The sequence below is a fragment of the Thalassophryne amazonica genome, chromosome 1, assembly GCF_902500255.1.
Source record: "Thalassophryne amazonica chromosome 1, fThaAma1.1, whole genome shotgun sequence".
Classification (NCBI taxonomy): domain Eukaryota; kingdom Metazoa; phylum Chordata; class Actinopteri; order Batrachoidiformes; family Batrachoididae; genus Thalassophryne; species Thalassophryne amazonica.
Window position 1 is genome coordinate 20,857,854 of NC_047103.1, and position 13,828 is coordinate 20,871,681.

General features: G+C 43.3%; 1 protein-coding gene across 1 annotated transcript; it reads right to left on the bottom strand.

The window, feature by feature from the left end:
- Nucleotides 1-4,445: 4,445 nt before the first annotated feature.
- On the bottom strand, nt 4,446-12,221 carry LOC117507088 (dermatan-sulfate epimerase-like protein). Its single transcript, XM_034166853.1, has one exon. It carries the CDS (start codon nt 11,217-11,219, stop codon nt 7,569-7,571), a length of 3,651 nt encoding a protein of 1,216 aa, XP_034022744.1. The 5' UTR covers nt 11,220-12,221; the 3' UTR covers nt 4,446-7,568.
- Nucleotides 12,222-13,828: the final 1,607 nt, after the last annotated feature.

Here is a 13,828-nt window from a genome sequence, read left to right on the forward strand (position 1 = left end):
CAGTTTGCCTAAAGAGCCAACAGGTCTGTAGATGACTCCATAAACCTGGCCCTGCACTCCATCCTGTAGCACCTGGACTCCCCAGGAACCTACGCTAGGATCCTGTTTGTGGACTTCAGCTCTGCATTCAACACCATCCTTCCAGCTTTGCTCCAGGACAAGCTTTCTCTGCTCCACGTGCCCAACTCCACCTGCAGGGGGATCACAGACTTCCTGACGGACCGGAGTCAGCGTGTGAGGCTGGGAAAAAATGTCTCGAACACTCGGGCTCTCAGCACAGGATCTCCACAGGGCTGTGTCCTTTCCCCTCTGCTCTTCTCCCTCTACACTAACTGCTGCACCTCCAGCCATGACTCTGTAAAGCTCATCAAGTTTGCGGACGACACCACCCTCATCAGACTCATTTTGGATGGGGATGAGTCTGCCTACAGGAGGGAGGTGGACCGGCTGGTGACCTGGTGCAGCAGCAACAACTTGGAGCTCAACGCCCAGAAAACAGTGGAGATGATCGTGGACTTCAGAAAAGCCACAGCCCCCCCGCCCTCCCTCGCCCTCACCAACAGCCCCATCACCACTGTGGTCTGTCACCGCTTCCTCGGCACCACCATCACCCAGGACCTCAAGTGGGAGTCAACCATCAGCTCCCTCATCAAGAAGGCCCAGCAGAGGATGTACTTCCTGCGGCAGCTGAAGAAGGCCAAGCTGGCTGTCCAGCTGATGGCGCAGTTCTACACGGCCATCATCGAGTCCATCCTCTGCTCCTCCATCACGGTGTGGTACGCCGGGGCCACAGCCAGGGACAGACACAGACTGCAGCGCATTGTGGCCTCTGCTGAGAAGGTGATCGGCTGTAGCCTTCCATCTCTCCACGACCTGCACGTCTCCAGGACTCTGGGCCAAGCAGGTCGGATCACAGCTGACCCTTCTCACCATGCACACGGTCTGTTCAAACCACTCCCCTCGGGCAGGAGGCTACGGTCCATCCGGACCAGAACCTCCTGCCATAAGAACAGTTTCTTCCCCTCTGCTGTTAGACTCATGAACACCTCATAACTCAGTCACCTTAAGCTTAACTCTGTCACTTTATCACTTTATCACGGGTCACTTTAGACAGTGTACTTTAGTTTTTAATTGCACTCCTCCCACTGCATTGTTTTTTTCTGTTTCTCTGTTTTTCTGTTGCACACAGCCTTTCATATTTCATATTTCTTTTTTTTTTATCTTATATTTTATCGTATTTTGACACATATGTTATATTTTATCTTAGCATTTTATCTCTTCTTAATGTTGCACCATTGTACCGAAGTAAATTCCTAGTCTGTGAATCCTGTTCACTGGCAATGGCAATAAACTTCTTCTGATTCTGATTCTGATTCTAATACTGCCAGCACCACCTTCTCCCCTCTTCCAAAAAGGCTCATCTATAGGCTGAAGAGCCTACACCTACAGTTCCTGGGTGCAGAATAACTCTATGCTCAAGGCACACATGCTTTTTTGGAAAAGATCTGGATTATGATTCAGGATGCCTTTTATGCTGGATGCGCTTCAAGACGGAATTGCAGTTGTATGTAGAGAAATGTGTGCGGCTCCTGGTGTTCCAAAGTAGCCTCCCAAGAAACCTGTCCTGAAATCTGACGGGTTCAGGCGTGCACAAAACACAGCATGGCTGCACGCGAGGATGCACATACGTAAAATACATAAATACAGAAGAACACAGCAGAAATTGACTGTTTTTTTTTTCTCCCCTCTCGTGTTTGGCATTTGTTGCTGACCAATCCTTTAGGAATTTGTTGAATAAATATCCCAGGCCAAGAGAAAGGATGATCATCTTGCAGGAAATTATAGCACTGGTGTGATTATGTGTAATTACACCTCCACAGCAGCACCGTATTCACCTCCAGTACCTACAACATCACTTCTGTCCTCTGACTGACACACAAACGGCGTCACAGCGACGCAGTCCGTCTGTGGGAAGCTGGTTTGTGACACCAACCAATTTTGTAGATCCAGAGTCTTTGTGATTATGGATACAGACTGTGCAACAATAATGTTTGCTGTCGTAAGTTTTGCAATGAACTTTAGAAAGTTATACTAAACACGCACGACCCTAAAGGTCAACCAGTGTTGTACTGGTTGTTTAGCTCAGTATCTGTGGTTCACCCTGTTTGTGGAAATTTGTTTACCATTCTTGAGCTGGCCTTTTTTAAAGGAGAAAAATCATTTTCCCTTGGTCATCAGTGGTCTGGGCCTTTTTGGAGTTGCTGAGATCAGTGGTTGAGCCTCTTTTTTTAGCAGCATTGATAATTTAGCCATATTATGTTTCTACTATTCTAGAAAATTGTTTTGTACTGTACTGACATCTTAATGATGGCTCATGTCGCTGGCAGTGGCAGCTGGTTCAACTTTATATTAACAGCTAACAGCAATATACCTAAAGCAACCATTTTAATCAACTCTAAAGTCTAAATCTTTCATCTTTGTTTGCCAAAAAACACAAAATACCTAGAGAATAACACACATGGGCATGATGACACAAAGCAGACATTGTCCTAGCTACTTTTGGTTCTCGTATAATTCTACAGTTACCATGCATTTTGAATGTCATTCCCTCAACAAAAGCAATTAGACAGACTCATGAATATGCCTACGACACATACACACTTGTTGGAGGGTGTTCTTGATCTGGCCTTTTGTTGTGAATTAATTATTAATCATTCTGTTGTGAATTCATTTCATGGGTTGAAAGATGGACCATTCCTGCTTCACCACATGAAATATTCTTTCCATCGAATGAATGAAAAAATATTCATTATTGTTTCATATAACGCCTAAAATAGATCCTCATCATTTGATATTTTATCAATTTATAAACAAGAGAAAAGCAACTTTCTCCATCCTGCGGTGTCCACCAAAGCTCGGTAGCAAGACCGAGATGCCCCATCTCACACAGGTGTCATCTGACAGAGCCTGCTGTGCCCCAGTGGCCCCCCGCTACTCCTGAGGTGTGATGGGGTCAACCCAGCTTGCGTAGCTCAGCTTCTGCCAAACACTGGTTTCTCAAGATCCCCCCTCAACTCGACTCGCTCTCGAGCACCCTCAGCACATCCAGTTTTCCCGTCTGTTACCCAGCGAGTCTGGGCACTGTGTCGGGCTCTATTTGTTTTTAAGCTAAGTGCTGTCACTACTAGTGTGAGCATGTAGCGGCGTGTAATAGCACAAAATGTATAGAACCAAAATTGCACGGTAAATAGAGCCAAAATGTTATGCTAAATGGAACACAGTGGTACGAATAATCCATATCACATGACATACAAACCACTAAACAAATGACAGGGATCTAGTCAAGCATTGTGTAATAACAATTATTCTATCCTATCCTATCCTCGCTCATTTCAGTCAATAGTTCAGTTTGTGGTGCAGACCAATCATACTAGTGGGTTCATATTAGTAGCAAGCAAACTCGTTTAATACACTTTACCTTCTTACATTCCCGGGTTCTGAATTAGACTCTTAACAAGTGTCTATGCATGAATGCTAATGTTAGCTAGTTTCTAACTTTTGCCTTAAATTACGCTGGTAAACACATTTTATCTTGAATTAAGTTTTTCAACAGATTTTGGGTCATTTGGGGCACTGAATCCAAACCTGGTGTTTGTTTTTGCCAATCACATCACGTTTTTGAGATATGAAAACATATTTGTTGTATCAAGCATCAAAGCAAAAGCTGCAGACTCACCCACCTCTTCGGCACCATAAAAGATATTACGGCTCTTGCTCACATTTCGCAAACCTGGTTTAAAAACCATGCTTTTGAAGCTGCTTTTGTGCAGGATTACTGGCATCAAACCCGCGAGTGAATGACCAACTTTTGCGTAATCCATCAATATAGAACATGCCGATTGCAAAAAAAAACGTGATGTGGTGGAGGAAATCTGAGCTCAGATTCGGATTGAGCACCACAATATGACCCTAAATCAATTTCAATTCAATTTCAATTTATTTTCCTTTATATAGCGCCAAATCACAACAGTTGCCTCAAAGCGCTTCACATGGGCAAGGTCTTCCCCGCACCCTTACTATGCAGATGACACTGATTACCAGTATTTTTGGTCCATTAAACATCTAATGGGATACATATGAAGAACAGCTCATTTTGACCAAACATCAATCTGTGACGAGTCGCAGAGGGAGTGAGAGTGTGTTAGGATTTTATGAAACATTCTACCATTTTTTTTTTTAATTACGCAAATATTAAAACTGCACTTTTACATTTTCATTAATTGATTTAAAGACCAACATGCATCATGAATTGAAATATAACTTTGTTAAAATGTTAATGGGCCTGACTGTGCAAATTCTAATAAATGTTCGATGTCAGGTAGTTTAAAAAGCAGCCCATTTAGCCCACTCTCACAATGCATCCAAACAGTAAAGAATTTACCAACATACTTCTGAATCTTTTTTATTTGCATGACATGATCTCCACCTTCTGCTTCAGAACCCACAAAAAACCTGTCATAAAGAAAATGATTGTAATTCAAGTCCACAGAAACTGGAACTACATCCCTACGAGCAAATACGAAACAAATACGAGCAAAATGAAAGCACATCCGCTAAGTGCAGGCATTCAAAGACCACAGACATCAAACAGGCTTTTCGAGCCAGTCGACGGTTTCAGTGCTCACAGGAAACGAACCAAACACGAAAGGAATCTTTTTTAAATGGGCTCAAAGTGACACATGCTCGGCCAAAGAGCAAAACATCACCCAGCAGATTTGGGCTGATACAAACCAGGAATCTGGGTTCAGCTCGTTCAACGATTGCTGATGTCTGATTGAATGCGACACAAAATAGATGGCGGTGCTGTTTGCATTTCCTCCAGGCCTTTGCGACGGCAGCATGGCAATAAAACAAAAGCTGGGTTATGGCACGCCGCGGCTTAATATGAGGAGCTGAGGGGGAAACGCTTTGAAAATTGACTACAAATGTGTCAAGGCTGACAGTTTTTTCTTCTTGATCCCGTTACACACTTTGATCTAATTCAATCAGCGCCAAAAGGAATTATAATAAGCACATTTATTCTCAATCTTTGGGGACACGTGTAAATAAATAAATGTCGTTCTTTCTTCCATAGGTTTATAATCAAGTACACAGAGTGAAATTCCCATTAGAAGGCATGAAAACAGATAGAATTTCACATACAATCAAAAGTCCAAAGTGCTAAACTGATAAAGCAACACCTTTGAGCTTCAAATAAAATTCATCATACAACTGGTGTAGTGTTTTGCTTTGTTTCTTTTCAAAACCACAAGATTATTTGTTTTCTTACTTTTATCATCTTTGCAAACAAGCTCATACATTGCAGCTATTTTTATTCTACACTCTTAAAGAAAAATAGCAATTCAGATATTAAAATTCACCACAGCCAAATTAGCCGGAGTGAAAATTTACAGCTGGCTCCTTCAACTACAAATTACAACACAATTAATGAGCCATATTTCTGAATAAGCTTCATAACACAATAATTAATCCCAGCTGTTTCTCAAAACAAAGCCAGTATGGCATGCAGTACTGTGCAAAAAGAAAACAACAACAAAAAAAACCCCACCTTACACTGGAAAAAAGAGAACAGTTGAACCAACTTAAAAAAGTGTTACAATTGGTAAAACCTGAATGAATTAAGCTGTTTGAATTTAAGTTTGTAAGTTGCTTCTACTCACCCCCTTTTTGGTCACACGTCACTGTGGAATTATCTTGTATATCAGTTTTCTTACTGACGAGTTGTGTACCAAATAAATAAGTTCAGTAATACATTAGATCAACTCTAGATCAACTCAAACTTACAAACTTAAATTCAAACAACTTGATTCATTCAGGTTTTACCAATTGTAAGGCTTTTTTAAGTTGGTTCTTTTTTTCAGTGTAGTACAAAAACAAGAAAAGCATAAGTGCTGTACAAATGACGAGGCTTTCCAAAATATCAAATAACAATCAGATTTTTTCTTTGGCAAACATCATCTGATTTCTTTTTTGAATATTACTGAATTATATACTAGATATACTACAAATTGGAATTAAATATACTTAATTATTGTCTTTTTTTTAAATACAGGTTTATTGAATAAAAAAATATAACATGGAAATTTTAAATTTGATATTCCCATACTACTGGGAAAACGGTGACTCATGTTTATAAAACTTAATAACTTGCTAAATATATTTTATGGGTTCTCCTTGACCTTGACCATTTTTAATTGCATTGATTTTGATTGTTTTTTTTCTGTTCTGTAGCACTTTGAGATTGCTGAAATGTAAAGTGCAATACAAATAAAATTTGTTATTATTATATAAAAACCTTGGGTTGTTTAAGAGTTTTGCACAGTACTGCATGCAAACTTTATAATTTATTGATAGGACACCACTAATGACTGATTTCTTTGTCATCTATATTAAGGACACAATCTCAACACATTTTATGATGAAATTTAGTGTCATTACTTTTTAAAGACATCTTTGCATGTACAAAAAACATACGTTACTCATGAAACCAACTGTTCCCAGCACCTTAATAACATAAAGACCTGAAATGATGAGGTGAAAAACATTTAATTTGAACAGTTAAATGCAAAAATGTACTCCTTTTTCTATGATAATGTACTTTAAACCCTTTGAGAACACATTTTAATCCAGATAGTCTATTAAACTGTGGTTGGCAAACAGTAACATTTTTAAAAGAGGTCTTATTATGCAGAAATTGTATTTTATCACTTCATTTATGTTTTACAGTTTTGATGGGGTTGGAATCTTATTTCAACCATAGTGAAAAACCCATGATACTACAACTTTGGAAATGCTCCCACTGAAAGTACAATTCAACTCAGAAACAGCTCATTTTGCACTTCTGTGACATATGTCACACTCTGACACACTCTGATTCTCTGTTATATATAAAGTGACAATCAGTGTTTCTTAGATATCTGATGATTTTTTTCACAGCAGTAATACAGTATATGTGTGTAGGGGGGCGGGGGTGTTTCCAAACTAATATCTGTTTTAAGCACAGCCAGTGACCTTCATTAGCTTGCTGGAAATCTGGATAATATGACCCCTTTAAAGTGGTTGTCTGGCTGATTTGATCCAACAGTATAATCAAATATTTTGAAGTGTTTTACATATATATAATCATTTTAAAGTGTTTATATATATATATATATATCTCAGTGGTTTACACTTCATTTGGCTGGCTAAATTTGAGATAAAACAGTTTCAAAACCAATTCAAGGACAACAATTTGGACTAACATTTAAACAAAGCAAGTAATTTAAATAGACATCTGAAGGCATTTTTCCCATTTTTCCCCAAGAAATAACTATACTTTTTTTCAAACAACAAATGAGTGGTAATGTCACAGTCCTGCACCCATACACTTAAAACGTGATTATGAACAGTAATGCTACCCAGTTTAAGTTTGTCCCCCACTTGTGTCACCTTTTAAAATTTAAGTTCAGTGCAAACTACAGCTTTTCCTAGCCGGCAGCTCCGGCGAACAGGACAACCTCAGCAGCAGGTTAACTGACAAACTTGGAGTAACCCAGCCTCCTCATCACACTCCCACATATGTCCTCTGTCAGTCGGACGTCTTTTCGAGGCATGTTTTGCCGCCACGCGTTGATGTTGGCTGGCGAAATGTTTCCCTCGTACATCAGATTGTACAGATTGGTGGAGGTGGTGAATATGAGTTGGTTGAGTGCCGCGGGTGAGACTGGAATCCCCAGAAAGGTGTGAATGCTCTCGGCTGTTTCCTGGGGGAAGTTGACCACGTCCTCGAACCTCACTTGGAGGTAGGACTCCTCGGGGAGGTCCTTGCTGACCCTCAGCGCCGCTGCAGTGTGAGCCACCCATAGGTGAGCCAGGATGAGGACCGGGTTGGTCTCCGAGCGTGACAGAAGCCTCTGGATGATTCTGAATTCCGGTGCCACAGTCGGGCACCCGTTGCCAGCGGCACCCTCCTTGAATATCAAGGAAAGGTGCTGAGGGATGTTTTTAAGGGAGTAAAGGCTGGGCTTGCTGTTATATACCATGAGATAAATCCATGCTCGAGGGTCTCGCACCAAATAAATCATCCTCGTCGAAGGTCCCACAACCTCGTGAATGAACGGCAGCTTCAGCACCCAGCTTCCACTCCTCATGTTGAGCACCACACGGGAATTCGGATACTCAGCCACATGACGTCTCATCTCTCTCACGTACTCCGCGTCTCTGTCCAGACTCGCCCTGAGTCGACCCCTCAGCTCAGACGCAGGTTCTCTCCTTTTAGACCTTCTCTTTCTGTCCCTGGAAGGGCTGGCGTTCTGTGGCTGTTTGACCCGACTCCGCTCAACCAGCTGAATATTTTGCAAATGCAGCTTGATATTGTGGACCAGCGAGTGCAGCCAGCCTTGAATAATCTTAAACCGTCCACGCGCGGCATCCGACCGTGACCACTCGCAGGCGTCGACCAGCGAGTCGAACTCAAACTCGGTCTCTGGAATGTCCACGTGCTCCGTGGGGACTCTTACATAAACAAAGTCAGAGCTGTTGTCAAAAAGGTGCTTGAGTATTTCCGACCCCGATCCGGGGAGGGTTGTTATGACGACGATGGGGAGGGGGAGCCGGTGCGGCTCGTAAAGTCTGATTTGTTTGTTTGCTTCGCTTTTGGCACCCGTGCCTTTCCATTTTACCCCGCAGAGAAGCTGATCACAGCTGTTGGACACAAACAGCAGCTCAGTGATCCACAGGAGAAGCACGGAGAGGAGGACATAACGCATCAGCCTGCCGAAGCAGACGTAAAACTTTCTCTGCGTGGTCAAAAACACAATGGCCATGCAGAGAATAATCCCTGCTATCAGATTGACTGTGAGTCCAAAGTCAAAGAGCTGATTGTCACTGTTGATGGGTTTGGGGATCGGTTGGGTGCCAAGCCCATATCGAGTAATTTGATATCTATCCTCCACTTTGCAATGACCACCAAATCCTAAATAAGCCAATCTCGCACCTATATCTTTATATTTTGTCGCCACGGAGATGATCTTCTCGGTGTTATTTAAGGTTAACGACAGTCTCACGCCATTCTTGCTACTGTCTATAAATCTGCAGGTGGACACTTTGACATACGGCCCGTGTAAGACGTAAGCTACTCGACTGACTGCGGACGTCATCGGAAACGTCACGTTGACATACTGCGTCCATCTCTTTTTAAACTCTGCCGCCTGCTCCGCCTCCTGTATCCTCGTGTCAGGGCTACGACCCTGCGAGTCGAACCAGAACATTTTATAATGGGCGTCCCACACATCCATCATGGCGCCGTTATGCCTGTCCATGAATCTGAAGGGCACATATTTAAAGTCGATGTCAAGGTTGTGGAAGAACGCGCTGAATGACGTGACCGGTGAGTCGGCCCACTTCTCCACGTGGTCGAACACCAGTAACGTCTGCGAGTTGAGCAGAACCAGCGCTCTGTAGACGCTCTTCAATCTCATGGCGGGGGAGTAAGCTGACACTGCTTCCCCGCTCACAAACATGGTGTCCCTGTGGGAGGAGGCAACAATCACCTCCCCTCTGGTGTCACCCACGCCCTCATCTGTCCAGCGCAACCACTTGGCGCACTCTCCCAACTGCCCCTCCCATGGATTGTTACACTGGCTAGTAGGAGACGGACTAAACACTAAAACATTATTAAGGTAGCTGTACTTTGGACCATAAAGTGCTTCAGACACAAATACTTGCCCGTTAGGAGCGAAAGTGAATGAGTTCTGGTCTGGATGCTCGTGACCCGGGTTAAAACTGTTCCACCCATCCACCCAGGAGTACGGCTTGTCATGGACTATATCATAAACCGCCCGACCACCCAGTTTGCCAGACTTAAAGGAGACAAAAGTATTACCCTGTCCGTTGGGCAGACCCGCTCCGTAAGTAACCACACCCCAGTTTGAGAAAATATGCATCCTTGCTTTGCCAAAGTCGAGTGGAGGTTGTGGCGTGAGCTGGGGGTTGAACCAGATGTACTCTGTGTGAAGTGTAGCCCAGCGCTGGGCCGACGAGTGTCCCATGGGGCCGTCCTTGGGTCGGTGCTTTCGGATCTGCTGAACAAGCCAGTTTCCCGTCCCGTTCATCATGACGAACGTGTCGAGGAACACAAGCTGGCTCTCTGGCCCGTAAAACCAGTTGTAGTTGGAGTCCGCGATGCCGACTGTTCTCTGAAAGCCCGGCAGCAGCGTGGCGTAATAAAACCAGAAGTGTCCACGCAGCCAGTTGTTCTGCATGTTGTCAATGCTGAAGTGGCGTTGCGCTAAGAACACGTACTGTGTTATTGACTTGGCTGTGTAGCTCCCATAGGCAACGCCCTCGTCAAGTGACCCGTCAACAATGTGGTTTAAGAGAAACATGGTTTTCTCCATATAGTTCACTGCCACTTGTTTCCAAATCATTGATTCCGGGTCGTCATGTGATCCAACTACTATCGCACCGGTGAGGATGGCCAAGACATTGGTGGTTTGATGGTTCTGCAAGTACTGCTTCCCCCACGCTCTGTATTTGGAGAGCTCGTAGAGCGACTCGGTCTCAGAGCGAATTTTCGTGAGGTAAACGTCCTGTCGCTTTTCATCCAGGAAAGAGTAAATAAAGTCATAGGCTGTAGCAAACCCGGTGAGGGAGTGAGCCATGGGGACCTCATCATTAGGCGCACTTGTCACCTTCCAGTCCGGATATTCCGCCATCCTATCCATGTACTTCAGCAGAAACTGCAGGGCGGCAGAGTCCTCTGGGCACAAAAGGCAATAGAGAGCCAGAGGAGGCAGGTTGTTCCCATAAATCTCATTCCACTTGCTGGTGAACTCCTCGTGTTTGGCGGGAGGCAAGTAAAAGGGAACGTTGGAGAGCATGGTAAGCACGGCAGCACGCACAACTTTAAATATGTGACTGTGGGTAGTGAAGGACCTTTGCCTCAAGTGCAAAACATCCGCTTGGTTAAAATACAAGTTGGGATGAAAATCAGCAGACTGCAGCTTCCACCGCCGTGTTGTTCTGTCCTGTACCTGTTTGACCTGCAGCAAGTCGTCTGTAAAAATGTCTGTGGTGTTGAAAACCCCAGAGAAAGCAGCTCCGGCTGCAAAAAGTGGCAGCAAACACACAGAGTACAGGAAACACTTAACTGCCATGTTGCCAGGTGTGTGCGAGTACATTTCTGAGGTGTTGGTTTCGTTCTTGGCTTCAGAAAAACAAGTCCAGGTGTTGGTGAGGAGCGTTTTAGTCCACAATATGATGCATTATCAACATGTTCTGTGCACGAGCATCAAAAAGTGGGTGAAATTTTAGTGCAACATCATCCTTATCCACTTATAACAGTTTGGAAAGGCAACAAAACACATGAAACATCAATGTCAGACGGAGGAAATCGCTTTGTGTCCTGTTTTGAACAGTAAAAATAAAAGGAATCCTTGTCGCATGTTGTCCTCTGTCCTCACATGGGTACTGGAGAAGACTGGCGTCTCCCCTCTTCTCCTGCGCCAGTATTGATCCCCTCCCCAAAACATTTCCTCTGGACAAACATCAGTCAGCCCCAGTCTGTGTCTGGTCCAATCACAGCCAGCCAAAGGTTCCACGACCGAACCGCGACATCCACAAACACGGAGCGGAGCAAACGCCGCATCTCCGCGGACAACATCGTCCGGTGTCGCCGGTGCGGACTGCAAAACTGCCGGCGTTTAAACGTCCAAATCCCGGGCGGGGATTCGATCCGCGCGCATTGCTGATTCCCTCCCTCTCTTTGTTCCGAACAACAGGAAAGTTGTCGTCACTCCTCAAGTATCCACAGACATTTTACTCCCCTTCCGATCGTCCGCAGGAAGCAGTAAACCAGCCTCCCAGCTCCAGATGATGGACAGTCCTGCTGGTTAATCTGTGCCGCGTGCGTAATTACGCGTCCGCCGCGTATTTTTTTTTCAGGAGGCACGTCTGCGCGCCACAGCCTGTGTGTGGTTGTGAGCGCGCGTGTGTGATCTCCGGACGCGTCCTCACTGCCGGTTGGACTCAGCAGACGGTGGGACGGTTTTCCTGCACTGGATGGAAAATTTCAGCTGTACAAACTGCAGAGGGAGCTGTGCGTTCAGGAGCGCACAGCAACCCTGTGTGCGGAACGTGCACGTCATAAAATCTGACAGAAATCTGTGCGAGGGCTGAAGAAAACAAACAACGAGTTTTCTTTGGGATCACTGCCGAGTTCAGTGTTGTGTTACTGCACAGTAGGGGATAGTGGGATTGGTTGTAACACTGGTGGTTTTTCATGCTTGAAGGTGGCTCTTGTGCCATAGAAGGCGCTGTTCAAAACTGTCACCACAGTTCACCAATGTGGAAGTCATTCTATTTAAGTCTTTGTGATTTGGGCTGGTTTTGAGCCATTTCCACCCAATTAAACAATATACATCAATATGGTGACTCCTGGACCAATATGCACTCTAAAATATTGCACCCGTCAACCTAAAATATTAAGGTAACAATATTTGCATGGAGCTTTTTTGGTTTGGTATACTTGACTTGATTAATTAAGTTGAACCAACTTATTTCAAAGGTTTTGGTGTTATTAGGTAGCCAAATTGTTTTATATTTAAGTTGTTATTTTACCTCGTGTTCAGAAATGACCATGCAAATTGTTACCTTAATTTTGTGAACTTTTAGTGTTTTGAAATTATTTTCCTTAAGTCAGAAAAAATACATTCCAGTTTTACAAGCAAACTGTTTATTGTAAAAGCATTGTCAGTCTATGTACATCTGTTTTTTTTAACTGAGCAATTTTGTACTAAAATCTTGTAAGTTATCAACTTACTAAAATGTGAACCTGCACAAACCTTATTTTTTAAATTCTGAAAATATTCAACAATTTAAGTTATACAAACTAACACAGTGAAGCATTGTTAGGGTACTTCAAAGCAGTCAATAGCCAGGTTTAGCCACAGTGATAGGCTACATCGTAATACTCATACTAGCTTACTATGGTAGGCAAAAAGCAGTACATCTCGATCCACAGGGCATCCCTGTTTTCAGTATGCATTTAGAAGTACAGTGCATCTGGAAAGTATTTGCAGTGCTTCACTTTTTCCACATTTTATGTTACAGCCGTATTCTAAAAATGGAGTAAATTCTAGTCACAGCACCCCATAATGATAACATGAAAAATAATACATTTTTACAAATTTATTAAAAGTAAAAAAAAAAAAAAATCACATGTGCATAAGTACTCAAACCCTTTACTCAGTACTTTGTTGATGCACCTTTGGGAACAAGTACAGCCTCAAGTCTTCTTGAATATGATGCCACAAGCTTGGTGCAACTATCTTTGGGCAGTTTTGCCCATTCCTCTTTGCAGCACCTCTCAAGCTCCATTAGGTTCGATAGGGAGAGTCGGTGCACCGTCATTTTCTGATCTCTCAGATGTTCAGTCATATTCATGTAAACAAAGTCCAAGACATATCTACAACTGTACAACTCCTCACTCAGGGGGAGGAGGAGTAACAGGAAGACAGAGGACGGGAAGGAGAGGAACAGTAGTAGGCAGTAAACCAGTAGCGATCAGTATGTCTGATATTTTGTATTTGTGTATTTATACTTGCAAATTGTTTTGTACTTTCACTTTTGATACTCTGTGTGCTTCTTATCCTGTGTGCTGCTATACAATGGTGATGGAACTTCAATTTCCCTGAGGGAGTATTCCCAATGGATTAATAAAATTCTGTCTAATCTAACTTACAGATGTTCATGTAACCATCCCATGACTTGTTTATAGAAAACAATTAGT